General features: G+C 36.0%; 1 protein-coding gene across 6 annotated transcripts in view; it reads left to right on the top strand.

Moving 5' to 3' along the window:
* The window catches only part of LOC117330803 (solute carrier family 43 member 3-like), a 31,971-nt gene extending 14,451 nt beyond the window's left edge, over window positions 1-17,520 (top strand). Inside the window, exons 1-12 of one of the 6 annotated variants that reach the window (XM_033889303.1) lie at window positions 1,251-1,351; window positions 2,341-2,401; window positions 3,639-4,127; window positions 6,604-6,650; window positions 7,027-7,103; window positions 7,229-7,321; window positions 7,517-7,724; window positions 8,733-8,933; window positions 11,027-11,128; window positions 11,580-11,769; window positions 14,230-14,350; window positions 15,718-17,520. In XM_033889303.1, coding sequence (XP_033745194.1) covers window positions 3,724-4,127; window positions 6,604-6,650; window positions 7,027-7,103; window positions 7,229-7,321; window positions 7,517-7,724; window positions 8,733-8,933; window positions 11,027-11,128; window positions 11,580-11,769; window positions 14,230-14,350; window positions 15,718-15,813 — 1,539 coding nt within the window. In that variant the 5' untranslated portion in view covers window positions 1,251-1,351; window positions 2,341-2,401; window positions 3,639-3,723 and the 3' untranslated portion in view covers window positions 15,814-17,520. The other 5 variants (XM_033889310.1, XM_033889336.1, XM_033889319.1 and 2 more) reach the window with 5 other exon arrangements.
* Window positions 17,521-18,161: the final 641 nt, after the last annotated feature.

The following is an 18,161-nucleotide window of genomic DNA, read 5'->3' as shown; positions in this document are numbered from 1 at the left end:
ACTTCATCGCATGGAAGTTGAAGTTTGATTTGAATTTGACAATTTGAGTATAATCTGACACTTCATCACGTGTCAAGGGCAGTCCGGGCGAAGCTTCAAGAAAATATAATGAAATCCGAGGCTTCCCGGAGGGTTTTACAATACATTCCATGATGATGAGAATGAAACATCTCAGACTTTGATATTCACGATTTCTAATCTGATATCTAACTACGTCCTTCCGATTGCTACTCAACATTTTTCATTGTTGTTTTATGTGTACATCACTGTAACTATTTTTTTATCTCTGTGAGTGTTGTTTATCACTCGGAGTGTTGATTATCTCTGTGATTGTTGTTTATCACTGTGAGTGTTCTTTAACGCAGTGTTGTTTATCACTGTGATTGTTGTTTATCTATGTAAGTGTTAATTGTTTATCACTGTATTTGTTGTTTATCTATGTAAGTGTTGTTTATCACTGTGAGTTTTGTTTATCTATGTGAGTGTTGTTTATCTATGTAAGTGTTGTTTATCTCTGAGTGTTATTTATCTCTGTGACTTGTTTATTACTGATTGTTGTTTAACTGTGTTATTTATTTCTGTGAGTGTTGTTTATCTCTGTTAGTGTTGTTTATCCATGAGAATGTTGTTTATCTCTGAGTGCTATTTATCTCTGTGACTGTTATTTATTTCTGATTGTTGTTTATCTTTGTGCGTGTTGTTTAACTCAATATGTTGCTTAAGTCTGTCACTGTTGTTTATTCTAGAATTCCAAATGTCATTTATCTCTGTAACTGCAAGATATTTAGCTGCATATATTCAGATATATATTTTTTATATATCTATAACTGTTGTTTTAACGCTGTAACTGTGTGTTTTCCTGTACCTTCGCTCTATGATATTATTGTTATATGTAAATGATATGTGTAGTCCAAATTCTCTAGAAAAATCTATATCGACCATGCGAGTTTTCCTTGGAACTAAAAGGATTGTAGTAGGCTGGTTGGAATTTCATACGCATGTATACCTAGTGCAACACGGGACGATTACTCAGATTCAGCGAGTCACAATGATTATATTATTTATATCTTCGAAACCACCACACAGATACTTTAGATAGACTTTTTTTCAAATTACATTTAAAAAGCATATAATTCTGAATTAGTCTTTATGAAAGTAACAAAAATGCAATAATATGTATAGAAAACACATTCATCCAAACCGCGTGATTTTCTGTTGTTTACATTAGTCACAGTGTGATGCACTCGTGCACTATAACACGACATTCCAGTATCCGTCGCTACATAAATTTCCCTATGGGAGGCCTCTTAGCTAAAGGGTAAACTCTCGCAGAGTACGGAATCAACGGAGGGTAAGTAAACTGGTTGTGTTGTTACTGTGAATATGACGATTGGGAGGTGTTGTCCACCCCTTACCGTAAGACATCTAGCCAGGTACGATACCGTTGTCAGCTGATTGTGTCCGTGTAAACAGTGGCAGGTCTGAATCGTCCATACAGGAGGAAATCCATGTTATACACGTATCGTGGTTCGCCTCGATGTGCTTTCTCGCTGTGGGCAGTGCGTTATTTCCCCGACAGTCGTATGGACAGGCGTATTGTTTATGTTGACCCGAGGAAATGACCAATTTTACCAAATCCTCCTCCAAATATAGGTTATATTTAGTGTTGTTATGTTATAATCAACACCACGTGTTTATAAGTATACATTGTCATAGTATGGGGCTCCCATATGGGTTAACATATTAAATTATGTGCTCTCAGCGTCAGTTGTGTACGTCTGTGTTGATGCTGTTTATATAAAGTTACTTTGTGAGAAATCTAAAGAAGGTCAGGTACTCAATATTTAATGAGAATTGACCTGGTTTACTAGAAATGTAATCATTGTTGTATGGAGTGATATTGGAGAGGGGTGGCGTTTTCCCGCTGTTTGTACAGAAGGCAGTATATACACTTGGTTACGTTTCAGTGAACACCTACAGAAGACATTTCGAATATCGGATTTATTTTCACAGCTGTAGCATGGACATAATGTAGGCTATGGGATTCCATTTCACTATCATGATAGAATATATAGGTTATCTGTACCAGGCTCCAGTTTCTTCAGTATTCTTTATCTTACGAAAACCATCTTAATTTAAAGTTTACCATACATTAGGTCGATATACTATTAGGAACGTTCCTGAAGTTCCACGTTATATCCAGTAATTCTTTCACACATGAAAGTATAAGTTAAAGGAATTCCTTAAGTTAATGACTGGGGCCTGTGATAGGTCATTACCTAATTAGTCACATTGTGTAACATATCTACCATTGTTTAACCGTTCATTTCTACATTGTAGATACCCCAGATGAACAGAATATTCTCCCATATTGTCCCTGTACGTCCACGCTCCCCATAAGGTAAGACAGCGATTTAAACTACCTGCATGATTTAAGACTTTGGAGAAGCTTTTATTGTGTGTGTACATATATTTGACCTGTTGACGCACACTCGGATGTCGGAGTGGATAACAAAATATTGAAAGCATAAGCGCTCGCGATGAGGAAGTACATGCAAATATTTATATTTCATGAAATATCGTTTTGAAATACAACGTCATGTATGTAGATTACTAACACTGCACATTTACCATCATAGTGTAAACAGATCATGATGATGCATGTTTCATATTATCAGAGACAAGTCAATAACGAGGACAGCGACTTCATCTGTATTGAAAAAGAATGTTGGATAGTTTTAAAGACAATCGAGAATCGCGTGACTGCTAATAAATAGAGGACATCTAACAGTGTCTTCAGTAATACCACATATATTTCACGAGTGGGGCTAATAAAAATATTAGCCTCACGAGTGAAATATATTTGGTATTACTGAAGATATTTTTAGATATTTTGTTTATTACATTTTTATACCAAAATATACCGGGTCAGCTTTTAATTTTCCCCTCTGTCGTTTGTAAGCAGTGTTATGATTGTGTACTGATGAGTCGGAAGTCTCAAAGTCAATAAAGAACTTGAACTTGATTGTTCAAGTAAAAAATGGTATTCTTCACTTTTGTAGAATGAATAATTTTCGATAATGTAATAATAGGAAATATTTGCTGATGTAACAATGTATACATTATGTAACAACAACAAGTTTTGACGTCGCTACTGAAGTATTAAGGACAACCAACCACAATTCTACAAGGTATTATTACACGTGTTTTATGACTGATGATATTTGATATTTTACCGGTACACGTCGAATGATGTATTACATGTTGTTACAATTTGTAGTTTTGTACACTACCAAAGTTCATTAACACTGTCGACTCTAAATGTGGGAGCACTTGTTGTTACTGTAATGACCACGTACGCTCTGAACACTGTCATTTAACAATATGTATACAAATGGTCACTATTATATATCATCTCACCGAAAACCAATATTGAATGCAAGTGGGTCTTTGCTGGAACATAGTGGCACGATTTTCTTGCTTAGTATATTTAAATAAACAATTAACTGAGATCGGTCAAGTTATTTTCAGTTTCCCCAGCAAGGCTTTAGATTTTATAGTCACGGGACCTCACGTTGTTGATCTTCTGGCCACCATCTGGATTTTAATTGAAAACTAACAACATATTTTCCTTTTAGGCCACAGTTTATTGGTGATCTTAGACAGACCTATATTTGAACCGCGACCGTCACAGTTTTACCAGACCTACCCTGAACTGTTACAATGGACTATCATGGTTGGCGGAGGTACTTGGTGGCCGTATGGGCGTTTGTGGAGACGTTCCTGTTTGCAGGACTGTTATATGGCTGGGCCTCAGTAAACTGGGTTCTCAAACAGGAAAATGTATATGCTGACCTTTGTCCTCAAACTCCCTTCAAAACAAACGTGACAATAAACGGTAGTGATGATGTTGTTTTTTATGACCTCGATGGCGACAACACGACCACGTATAATGGTACGGATGTGGGACAGAGACCAACCGTGGGATATAGACCGCAGTGCAAACCACAAGACGAAAAATTCGCTCTGTGCTTCACGATCGGCTCGGCACTGTTCTGTGCAAGTTCAGCGCTATTTGGACACATCAACTATAAATTTGGAACTCGTATTACTCGGATATGCTCGATGTAAGTATTAATATGGAGGGGCCAGGTGGTAGATCAATTGTTTAGTGGACACATAATGACCGTGATTATCCCTTGTGGGTTATCCGGTATTTGATCACGTGTGAGTGGTGCATTATCCTATTGGTTCATTTATTTTGGATTCCAAATTATGCTCTTTGACAATAGAAGTGGTTTGGATTTCGGAAACTGGTTCTGGTGCGGATAAGCTTACGCTAGGAGAAGAAAGTAGAAATACTGTCTTTGTGTATCACAAAGAAGTCTGATATAAACATAAAAGATTACCGACATCAGAACAAAACCATAATTCTCGAAATCGATTAAACTAGGACATCATATTAACAAAAATTAAATTTCCATTGACACTAAAAAAGTAAAACAAAAGTACAAGGATAATAAGACTCAGTGATCCGGAAGAGTAAGCGTCTTCTTCAACTATGACACCCACCATACAAATCTAGGTCCCGGCGACACCCACCATACAAATCTAGGTAAAATCCAGGTTAAGTCATGACCTCAATGTAAAGATGAGATTAAGGGTGGTGACAACGAAACCACTATGTATATCAACAAACATAAAGTACTCAGAAATAACCTGTTTCAGTGTAATTTGATTGACCTTAACGAACTTAGAAATGACCCACTTCAGTGCAAATTAATATACCTTAACCTTAGTTTAACTTCCAAACAAATTGTAGAAACCTGGTAGAGCCATGAGTGACGATTTGCCTTTCGAACATGTTCAATTTTGAACGTACACGTAGTTACTTCAGTAGCGTGTTTCCACGTACTTTTACTGTCTTTAACGTTTGTTACCATTGTCAATGTCCTTAAGCGTCTTTCATCTCCTTCCTGTCCTGCTCCCACATATGTTTACTTTAAAATGCCGTACTTTAATATAGTTTGCCGAGTTAACTTTACGATCAACCCTTCAAAATGCCATACTTTAACGCAGTTAAACCGAGTTAATTTTACAATCAACCCCTCGATTTGCAGTACTTTAACGCAGTTTAACCGAGTTAGCTTTACAATGAACCCTTTAAAATGCTGTGCTTGAACGACGTTACGTAGTTTAACAGAGTTAACTTTACAATTAACAATTTAAAATGCCAAACTTTAACGTAGTTTAACCGAGTTAACTTTACAATTAACAATTTGAAATGCCAAACTTTAACGGATTTTAACCGAGTTTACTTTACAATCAACCCCTCAAAATGCTATACTTTAGCGTAGTTTAACCGAGTTAACTTTACAATTAACAATTTAAAATGCCAAACTTTAACGGATTTTAACCGAGTTTACTTTACAATTAAACCTTTAAAATGCTGTACCTGAGCGTAGTTTAACCGAGTTAACTTCACAATTAACCCCTCTATTTTGTCTTATTTTAACGTTCTTTACTTTACTTAAACGTACTTTAGCAGACTTGAACATGCGCATGCATATACTGTTATGTTTAGCTTATTTAGTATCCAATAATGTCCAGAAGGTCTGATTGAAAAAAAGCATGTGTCCCTTGATATTCCTATACATTTGCTTCTTCTCAGTTGTAGCGACATAATGTGGATACATACCACTTCAGTCATTGGTCTGTATATAGGTACACCATGTAATTGATAGGTCGGAGGAGGTGTGGATTGGTAATATTACATCATGTTGCAAAAAATAAGCTATGTTGCATCGTTTACCGTATACTACATCAAACATTAGCCTCATTTGAAAATAAACCTTTCTTAAAAATAAGCCGGCGGATGTTCTCTAAACCGATCATGCACGGTACATGAATATCAAGCCAGTTTAGAGTGGGTTCCGATTGGAGAAGTGATCTATTTTTATTATTCATGATAGGAAAGGATTCGGGATAATTATTGTTCGGATGGCGTTTTGCATCTTTGAAGCCTTGATGATGTTATGGAAATTAATGAATACAAAGAACGCAGAACCGATAAAAAAGCAGTCTGAAATAATTTGTAATACTGATTGTAAACGTATGTCATAACTATATCATTTTACTTATCATATCACAATACTGTCATTGGCCTGCACCCGGCCTGTCGTATAATTTATCCATTCTGGACAAAGATTGGTTCGGTATTCGGAATTTAGTTGGATTGGTATTGGGAAGTTTTTATTACTATCATAAAGAAGGATCAAATCCGTACATCACCATTTCGATCGGTATCAAGGGTTGATCGGTTTTGAGATGTTGCACTTTCATTCATGGCCCTAGTGTAGCCTTCTTTAACGTACTTTAACAAAGTTTAATTTCTAATTTACTTGGTTCTTTCTCAGTAAATTAGGCTAAAAGTCGCTTAACCCATGTATGACCAACACCTTCGCTTACCAAAATTTTCCACCCATAAATAGTAAACACGTTTAAAGCTATATTCGTGAAGTGGCGACTTTCTGCCTTCTTGTTCGAGTAATATTTTAACTATTTGCGTTACTAGTTCTAAGACCACATGGATTTGTTTGACAGGATCATCTTCATGGCGGGGACTGTCATGTTCGCCTTCGTGGATACAGGTAGGTGTCCGAATTGATTGTCACCATTATTTTATTCATTAAATCGAAAATGGCCACCGGCATTTACTGAAACTTCATTCAAACGGGCAGATTTTCGTACATCAAAAAGTTACGGAACTGGCATTTATACGAACATTAATTAATACTCGTGTATACTTTACAATACGAAGAAATTGATTCATAGTATTGATTGAAACGGTTGTGAGTGAATTTGAAATAAAGTTGATTTATTTTGTAGCAATAATTCGTTGAAAACTATATTGTTCGATTGCAATTTCACGAATGTTAAACTTGTTAGTTTAATAAGCATTCTGTTTTGTTTACCTGTAGACAGGCCCTGGTTGATTAATAAGCATTCTGTTTTGTTTACCTGTAGACAGGCCCTGGTTGATCTATCCCGGTTTGTCCTTCATTGGGATGGGCGGACTTCCACTTTTGGTTACTAATGCTCAGGTAACGCTTATAACCAGCACATGGTCTTATTTCAGTTCTTCTGTCTTTTGTGCAATCCTTCATACAATGTTATCGGGCTTTTATTTACAAATATTTTAAAGGATGCATAAATCACTCTTTTGTAGATAGGCAATTTGTTTCCCAAAGGAAGTTCGACGTGGATAGGACTCCTTTGTGGCGGATTTGACTGTTCATCTGCGATTCAGCTCCTGGTTAAAGTAAGTGATCTTACTGCGGATCTTCGAGATACTTTTTTGTTCACTTAATGAAAAACAGTATAGTTTTTAAAATAAATGTTAAATAGATATAAAAAAAAAGACGAAAATGGTGTATTTACTTTCAGATTAGAAATGTCTCTAAATGAAGCGACGCTAAGAAGGTTTACTCAATCAGAATGTTTGCTTTATGGCCAGGTTGCCTACGAGGCTGGTATAAGAATACAATACTCCTACGGCCTTCTGACAGGGCTACATCTAATGGTGGGCGTGAGCACGTTTTTTTTCCTCCCGAAGACATTCATCCCTCGTCCATCAGAAACCGCCACTACTGAAGTCGCGCAAGACGAGAAAGTAGTCGACTTGCTGGAGAACGAGAAAATGGAGCAGAGCATCACCAACGAAAGTAGGTTTATTTACACAAGTCTATATCTATGTAGACTATGAATTACAGTTCTGTACTGATTACTACTTTCATTTTCTTTTATAGCAACTGGTTATATGCTGCTGGTCATATCAACAAACTTTCTCTAGAGTATCTTGTATTATATTAGACAAGACTTTTTCGGAGGCTGATACCAAGGCTTAGTTCGCAATGAATTAAGGCATAGCTCTGCTGTAAATAATGCATACATTGACAACGTGGTTGTCTTAAAATGCTCCTAGTAAGTAGAACTCTTCGAACACACAAATTAATACTATTCACATTTCCTAAAAAATGAATAAATAAGAAAAAAAATCACTGGTTGAAATCCTTTTTACTCCACATATAGTTCCTATGCCTAAACAAAACTGCCTGTTGTGTTATCCCACCTTGACGTGTGTCGATGACAATATATATCGTGCACAATTGGTCAAATATTAAAAAAACGTAATTGCCTATAATGTATTTAACTGAAATTAAGTTCAGAGCGTCCAAGAATCAATAACTCAATCCATTAGTAGTAGTAAATCACCGTCTACACCGGAAGCTATTCGATTGGACCAATGACCAGTGATATTATGAGACAGGGTCTGCTTGTTGTAGCTACAATGTACCAGCTTGAAGCTACCTCATTGAACATCACAGAGGCCCATCGCATACTTCTTATATCAATTTGGATATTGTATCGCATTGGTTTACGGCCAATTGACAGCCGAAGTCATTTTGGGTAACCGCAATTGAGGCAGAGACAAAACTAAAACGCAGTGACATAACACAGCACAAGATGGTCTGTGGTATGTTTGTGCAAAGACAGACCGGTTCGTTGATGTTGTCTTCCATAGAATCTCGAAACACTCTTGGAAGGGATCGACATCAGAATCACTAGTCTTCCGTAATAATTCAAACTGCTGTACACTGGGCGGTGTACACACATAAGTCATTAACTGATTTTTGAAAATATTAACAGTTAACTGTATTAATGTGTTGAAGACGGACAGGTCTACGAAAAGACGACGTTTGAGGTGAGTGATGAGAAGGCGTCTGACATACCATCCCTGAAGGCCTGTCTGACGTCGGCCACCTTTCTTCTTCATGTCCTCTGGCTGTGTTTGCTGCAACTCCGCTTCTACTTCTTCTTGGCTTCTGTAAACACCTATCTCCACAGGATCACCAACAACGACACATACAAAGGTAGGTACACATATTGTAAAGGGCCATAGATAACAACAATATGACCACCAGTTTGGTGAAAATTCACAAAGCGACAAGGATGAATGTTGCAAAGATAAGTTTATGATGATAATTCGCTTGGACAAACAATAAACAATTGAAGGTCTATGTCAACTTGTAATTTTAACGGGTACTAGTTCTCGCTATTTTTTTGATGAAATGATGAAAATTGCAAAGCATACGTTCAGAAGAGTTTGGTCCATTAAGATGTCCGCGAAAGATAATCACTTTTGCTTTAGAATGTTGTAAAAATCCCAGAAATTAGAACCATTATACGACTTACATGTCTGTTTGTTAATAGATACACCTGCTGCCTGTGTAGGCTTGTCAATAATGACAGGTGCAATATATATTGCTATATACATGTATCTCTCAGTACAAATACAACTACTACTTTGGCGGAATCATTAACAGATTTTAATTGAAAACATTCGTCGAGGCATGCTATTTGACAATGCTCTTAAAGGCTGTTTTAACAGAAAGATTCTACGACTTAAAGCTGACAGTGCAAGTTAAAAAGCATCCAATTGAGATTAAAAAAAAAATAATACATGTACAGATTTCCAAAAATCGTTTCCGAGACAATCCCCAGTTATGGTAGTGTCGTATCTAAGGACGGGCAGACATTTTTCTTTTTTGTTATGCGTGGATACAACCAAGCCGCCGCTGCTATAAAAAGAACGTGCTTCGTCACACTCACATTCACTCAAACCTCAGCTGTTCACGGTGACACATCTGTATCACCTACACTATATCTGTACACCACGTGACCTACAACTGCATTCGCGAACGACACCAAACAGAAGCATTTACATGTAACCTGAGCAGAAAGATGGTCAGTGTCTCTCAATTATCTTTCAAATCTTGTTGAAAATAAAGTCTCCAAATAAATGCTGGAAAATGCATAACGAATTAATCCCAAATACTCTATCCATCTTCTCACGTGTTTTTCATGGGTGCAGCCATTTTCATAACAAGTAAACAGTCCGAGGAGTTCCGATTTTTACTCGCATCTACACTAGCACTCCTCGGATGTATTCCTATTGTCTACACTAAACTAGGGCTGTTGTTGTGCACTAGTGCGGTTTTATCACGCTTTAATTGCGTTATGACACGTGCACTAATAATACGAAGACACGGAAAATATTTCGATGGAAACTATGGATATAATACTGTAACAGTTGTAAAGTTGTTCTTGCTGCATATCCCACTGGAAAGACTCAGGTAGGAATTTACGCATATTTACTTTGTTTATAATTTTATTAGGTGCATGTTTTGTTGAGGCCCAAATATTTTGTATTGTCAATACCTTTTTTTTTTCTTTTATAGTAAAATAAAATATATATGTATATATGAAGTTACCTCTTCAAATTCCATATTCAAGTTCCGCAATTGCGTACAATGTGAACAAAAACTCATTGGCGTGTGTATTGAGAACGTAAACTATGTATAATGGAGAGATGTGTCGCTATGCGCATGTATCGATAGACTGATACTTGTCTCAATTTATTTATTTATTTATGGGTTTTACGTCCGCTATTACGGCCTTATGTCTCAATGAACGCACGCGCTTTTATAGCGGCTCGTATCCACGCATAACAAAAAAGAAAAATGTCTGCCCGTCCTTAGATACGACACTACCATAATTGGGGGATGTCTCGGAAACGATTTTTGGAAATCTGTACATGTATTTTTTTTTTTTTTTTAATCTCAATTGGATGCTTTTTAACTTGCACTGTCAGCTTTAAGTGGGATTATTTTAACAGAATTGAAATCAGTCTTTGAGGCATGCTATTTCCCAATGCTTTAAAAAATCTTATGTATGAAGGTTGTTCTTGTTGCTACATATTGAGTGAGTTATTTTACGAACTTTATGATGTACCCTGTTCTGGTTGTTATTTCAGTGAACCGTTCTGGTTTTTATTCCAGTTTGCTAATTTGCGTACATGATGTACGCTATATTCTGCTTGTTATTCCAGTGAGCTGCTCTGGTTGTTATTTCAGTGAGCTAATGTACGTACGTGATGATGTACGCTAATTTCTTGTTATTCCAGTGAGCTATTTTACGAATGTGATGATGTACACTATGCTGGGAGGTTTGTTTTCCTCCATGTTTTCCGGAGTAGTGTATGACTGGCAAAGAAGAATGTTTCAAGGTAATTGGACCATGGGAATTCATTGTAATATTTTTTCTTTTGTTAAATTGATTGTAGAATACTTTAAATGATTAAACCCTCTGATATCCAGAATTTCTGTCTTTGTACACGTCATTCTATGCTTTGACATTAGCGAAATAAATGTTCAGAGAAATTGCTGAAATATACCCGATTGCTTATCATATATGCTAATCAATATGATGAGGATTATGAAATTTTGGACATGTCTTGTTCTTGTTCAATAATGTGACTGATCCTTTTAGACATGTGTCTTGTTTATGTTCAATAATTTAACTGATCCTTTTTGGATATGTGCCTTGTTTTTGTTCACAAACGATGACCAATCTTTTTGGACACATATCTTGTTTTTCTTCAATAATGATGAGTAACCTTTTCAGGAAGATAACTGGTTTGGCGACAATGAAACCAATTCTTTACCTATTATCCACAGATAGTCGAATCGCTCTTAAGCGGAAGTTGATGCCAGCCATTTTGCCATTAATGATCACATGTGGACTAGGCATACTGCTGTCCGTACTTGTGCTCATTCCCCACGAAGCGGTCCTCTATTTCGTTTTTATCGTCATGACCTTGTACAGGTCATTCATCTACAGTGTTGGTGCCGCCTATCTGAGTGCAATGTAAGTTTTTCAGCAACAGAAACTGGATCCTTGTTTATGTCTTTTACACTCGCTGGTGTGGGAATTGGTCTTAAAGCTGAAAGTTTTTAATTGAGATGAAAAAAACTATTCAGTTTAAAAAACGGTTTCTGAGAAAATCTCCTTTGATGACAGTGCATGTTGCAATTATGTAAGGACGTGCCGACATTTTGGTGTTTGTACTCTGCTTGGAGACGAGTGAAATACAGGCTTCAGACCCTTTATAAGCACGTGAAATTGTCGCACTTGTTTGCACTCCAACACTGACCGTCCGCCGAACAGATACCTGTGATAAGTATTCAACACCACATGACCTAATCGATCGCGTGAAAAACGACCCACCACAGGTGTCTGCATCATGTTAGTATTTATAGAAAAGAGATATTAGCCCCTACTCCTACTATACCCAGGTGTAACATTGAAGATCAGACGATGCATCTACTGAGGAACGTAAGTAGGCTTGTATTGTTTATGGAGTTGTCAACCAATCGGATTCCCCGTTGCAAAACCGCTTTAAAATACAGCCTACTTTCGATCCACAATCGATGCATCGTCGGCTATCACGAACGCTTTTGGTCCATTTTCTCATCTCTAAATACTCGAGGAATCTAAACCAAGTTACGTTTGTGTGCATTTGATATTTTAGTCGGATTGAACTTAAATTCAAAAGTGAATCGAAGCTCATCCTCCACTTCCGACTTTTTAAGAGTTACACCTTGTTGATATAGTAAGAGTAGGATCTAATATTTTTTTCAATAAATACAAACCAGATGCAGACGCCTGTTGTCGCACTTACCTGAGGTCAGTACCTCTCGGCTATCCTCCAAATTTCTACGAAATAAAATTTGTACATAAATGAAACTGAAAATAGTCGGTCAATCGAAAATATTCCATAAATCTTCCCGCGTGCACATAACGTGACTCACTGTAAATGAAATGATTGAAAATGTAGTATAATGCGGTAGTATTTGTTATAATCTTCATCGTTTACGATTACAGGGTAAAACACGTTCGAAGTAGGCGACGCGTTAACATTTTTTTGTGGTATTTGACGAGGATTATTGTGTCCCCTGCGAAGCATGGCAGATACAAAGGAATCACTTCGTCCGTCGTCACCCGTTGGCGTCAGTGTTGACAAATCCCATGTCGAAATTCCAATTTTTGCGCACAAGATACAAAAATGTATTATCAAACTTAACAGTTTCAGCTTTTTTTCGCTTCCGTTTACATCAAATCGAAATTCCTATGTTGCGTATTCATTTTTATTTTGCTCGAGTTATGGCCCTTCGCACATCGGAAAGTCTTATTATTAACTATTTCGTTACCATTGTCACATCAACATATAACTTGATGCATAATTTTTCATGAACGAGAGATTACAGTGTACATTTATGTACAGTGTATATATCCACAGACTTCCCTGACGGATACAGTTACATGTATATATCCACAGACTTCCCTGACGGATACAGTTACATGTATATATCCACAGACTTCCCTGACGGATACAGTTACATGTATATTTCCACAGACTTCCCTGACGGATACAGTTACATGTATATATCCACAGACTTCCCTGACGGGTACAGTTACTTGTATATATCCACAGACTTCCCTGACCGATACAGTTAGATGCACATTTCCACAGACTTCCCTGACAGATGCAGTTGCCTTTTCATTGGTCCCTTTGGAACTTCCTCATCAAGAAAATGTAACTATATGCCAATCAACCCAACTATTTATTAAAAATACAAATAGATTTTAATAATATCTTTATTGGAAATTAATGTACATTGTATTTTTGTGTTTGCGGACTCGGGTGACATTCGGGTGTGTGTGAAATGTTATAAATGATGGACCAGAAAAGAAAAGGAGGAAGACACCACTGGCATGGATTATCATAGACATTAGACAAGTTTGAACGAAAGGAAAGTCGAATTGTGTACCAAAGTGATTGTTGCCCGAGTCCGCTTAGGTCTACCACAAAACTATTTGTCTTTATGAAGTATTTAGATATACATGTATGTCCCAAGTATATAAGATTATTTGTATCAATATTTTAATAAATCTCTCTCTGTCTCTCTCTCTCTTCTTTCCCCTCCAACTCCCCCTCTCTTCCCCTTTCTTTCCGTCACTCTCTCCGTCTCCCTCCCCTTCTGTCTGTCTCTCTCTCTCTCTCTCTCTCTCTCTCTCTGTCTCTCTGTCTGTCTCTCTCTCTCTGTCTCTCTCTCTTTCTTATAAAATTAGATTGTACATATGTAAATAAAACTGCCATCATGTAAATTTTCTCTCAATGTAAAATTGTATCGGGAGAGGGCTTAATATAAGTTGGAAAACTTGTGCCCAATCCCTTTGTAATAGATTGTAAATTACAAATAAAATACATTTTTGTATGTTTAAATCAAAAATTGGTCCCTTACGAGTACAATTATTTCCTTACAGGTTCCCTAACGAGTACTTCGGCTTACTGTACGGCATATGGATCATTGTTGCTGGTTTAGTTGGCTTTCTGCAGATCGGGTTCTTCACCTGGGCACAGTCATATCTTGAAGGACCTTTTCATGTATGTATTTTCTGACCAATGCAATGTTTATCTTAAGAAAAGAAAAAAAGAGAAAAGAATGCAAAAAGGTAAATCTTAAATGAATTATTGGGCAAGTGCACATCTCCAGCTATTTTTCATATTTAAGACTCATTTTGGCTACCCTTCTCGATTTCCTTAATATTGACCGATAGCATCGCTGACGATTCAAAAGGATGAAGAAGAAAGGCCTCTTGGGACTGTTGAATCGATATCGATACAGTCATCATCCGGCGTTATGGTGTTATTTATTTATATGGCCATTCCTTAAAGGGACATCACGGTAAACCAATTTTTATTTTGTATTTTTTCATATTATTGGGTATATCTTTAAAAAAAAATATCCTTATGAACAATAACCATTCAAATTTGATGATATATGTATATAAAAAACATCAATTATTAATTATAAAAAGGTTATCACAATTCGTTGATCAATAGTCTGAATATGCAAATTTTGAGACATATACGATAACACGTATGCGCACAACACACTAAAACACCTGGAAACAAAAATGGCTTCCAATGTGAATCGACTGCGGTTGAAAACGATAACAGCTTCCACAATGAAGAAAATAATTGGAAAATGGGTCAAACACAATCCTAGAATTAAACTGGGGAAGCAGTACAATACAGTTCAAACATGAAAACAGCAGTAATACGGACGCTGCTCGTATTCTGCTTGATTGCTGGATAGTGGGTCATGACAATCTCGGTAATATTTACACAAACTCGGTAATATTTATACAGTCTGTACCAGTACATCGCTACTGTCACTATACTATATGTACGGTGTTTACACTTATTTACACATAAATATATGTGCCGGAATATATACAGAACGTGTTATTTAACATTTAAACCACTGTATAATATCATTGTCCAACTAATAATTTACCTTGTAAACTATCGTGTGTTTGTGTTGCCTCGATTTCAAAACAGTTACGTGATGATTTAAAAATAATTTCCGCGCTAAATTTAGAGGGGGATTCCCAACTAAATCAAGTGGTCAAGCTGGACATGAGGATCGACTTTGAACATTGGGACAGCACAGACACATAACTGGAAAGGAACAAAACACGTACATTCATTGAAAATTACAACGTTTTTACCGTGATGTCCCTTTAAATGTAACTTAACAACTTGTGTTGATATATAGCAAGTGCTAGGTTTTTTTTTTAAATCTAGCCGTACTTAAAAGTAATTGTTTGCTTGTTTTTATTGAATTTCTAATATATATATAGATAGATTAGAAAGTAAATAAAAACAAGCATATATTATGATTTCCAATATATTGAATTTAAATTCATTAACATATCTTATTCAAAGAACGATATCTCTTGTTTCAGGCGAATCTGTTTTGCCTCTGTTTTGTGACCTTGTCGCTCATCCATCCCATTTATCAGTGGTGGTCATGTCGGAGGGAAGCCTATAAACTCTCCTAGTCACGCATGCAATATGTCGAGCTGGAAGATTGCTGTAGGAAAGATGTGGATACTTCGATTTTAAATCCGAATTTTATCTACTCTTGGAAGAGTGTATGAGAGGGAATCCAAACGTGTTATTTGACAACCAACACGAGCAAAGAGTAAGGTGCTAGGATGTTTTTTTTTAATTTGTGAGATACATAGAAGATGGTAAACTAGGTGCCGTAGAGGGTTTTTTGCGGTTGAGTGTTCAAGGACCACGCATTACACGAGAACTGAATGAGAAAGTGTGTTTCTATCAAGAAATTATCTGTTTTATTGAAGTGATCTGAATTGCTGTTTTGTGTTTTAAAATTTTATGATTATTCGAGAACATGATAATATCTCCACAAAAGACTTTATGTCAAGTCAATTTGATTACTATAGATTGACATTTTTGCGCACTCATATTTTGGCGCATCATTGCTATTAAACAGATTAGCGCAAGGTTGATTGGCGCACTCTTAATATTTTCTGGAACAGGTGTAACTTAGTGCAACATTTTCGACAGGAGAATGTAAGTTTGTAGTTTATAATTCTATAAACGCTATTGAATACGTTTTTTTTGTTGATGCATGTTGATGTTATGTAATTTTATTGTTAATTTACATTTTAATCCAGGTGAATGTCCTCAAGATCAAATGCATTTTTATATTAACTTCGATTTTAGTATGATTTACCATGTAAAGTCCTGTTGATATCAATCCATGTGATGATTTCGCTTGATCAGAATAAATTCAATGTCGTTTGGTTTTAATTTGCACCGATTCAAACACATTTCATACAGATCAAATATGTTATATTGCTATTTGTTTTGTTAAATGTTATTTTATTATTGTATATTTTAAATCCATGTCATTGTTCCTCAACATCATATAACACTAGCAATACTAGGGTTTAATTTAAAATTCACAAAACAATGATTCAAATGGGTGTTATTTTCTCAAAGACCAAAGGCATTTTGCCATCTGATTTTTATAAGATCTTCCTCCTTTTCCATTGTTTAACTTTGTTTTATACTACTTTACTTGCATACCTTATACCATTTGCATTTAATATAGTTGTAATGTCAGTTTTCTTGTTCATGTCTGTTTGCCATTTATCTTTTATTACCGTTTGCTGTCAATTTTATCCTTACCGTTAACGTCCTCAGGATTGACAATATCATTCCAACATCAGTCATACTATTGACTTGTGCAGAAAGTAAAAAGAAAATGTTTCACTCCTTTCGTAAATCAAATAGTCATGATGAAGTAGCAGATTGTATTATTTTGAAGGTTTAATTATTTCTTGTCATGCCTAACATGACAAGTAGTTTTTGAGTTAACAACGTGTTCAGTGTATTTTTATATTATTTCTGTCATTCATATTACAATATTATCCTGTATGATGAGAAATGTTTTCTCCCTGGTTTACTATTACTGTTTGGGAGTTTCATGGAGGGTGACCTTTTTGTACTAGTGGTTGTGAAGATGATGTTACGTGTCACAAAGCTGATAGTGTATTATCGTCTGGTGTATCAAGACGACATATCATTCGTGGTTTGTGTTAATGTCAGATGAGCAAACAGAAATAAACATTATTTTGTACTACACAGTATGTTTATATTGTCTTAATGGGAGAGCTTTTACATTGTATGCATTCCGACATACTTTGCTAGTAAAACATGTACACTTTGTATTTTTATTGCGAACTTTGGCACTGATGTTTTGTTCAGTATAAAAAAGAATGAATTCATAATAAACAAACAGAAACAATATGGAACTGTCAAACACTTGACAGCAGAACTATTTCACAAAGTGAAACGTAAATGTAATTGTCCGGTGGCTGTAACATTTCATCCCTATACAGTATATTACGAAGATGTATATTACTAACATTATAATCTAGCTTCGTCTGATATACTGTACATATTAGATGTATTCCTGTTATGTTCAGTATATCACTTATATTATAATCTAGCCACACCTGATATACGTATTAGAAGTATTCCTGTTATGTCCAGTATATCACTTATATTATAATCTAGTCACACCTGATATACGTATTAGGTGTCCTCCTGTTATGTCCAGTATATCACTTATATTATAATCTAACCACACCTGATATACGTATTAGAAGTATTCCTGTAATGTCCAGTATATCACTTATATTATAATCTAGTCACACCTGATTATGATAGGAGTTATATGACACAACCAATATGATTTTTAAGGGTGTGACGTTTCGATGACTACACTGTCACATTCATTAGACAAATAAGTGTTATGAGATGGTAAAAATAAAACAGAATCGGCACTTACAGACCATTCTGTACAGGCTGATCA

This window comes from Pecten maximus, chromosome 1 (genome assembly GCF_902652985.1).
Source record: "Pecten maximus chromosome 1, xPecMax1.1, whole genome shotgun sequence".
Lineage (NCBI taxonomy): Eukaryota > Metazoa > Mollusca > Bivalvia > Pectinida > Pectinidae > Pecten > Pecten maximus.
This window is presented reverse-complemented; position numbering and strand designations above follow the sequence as displayed.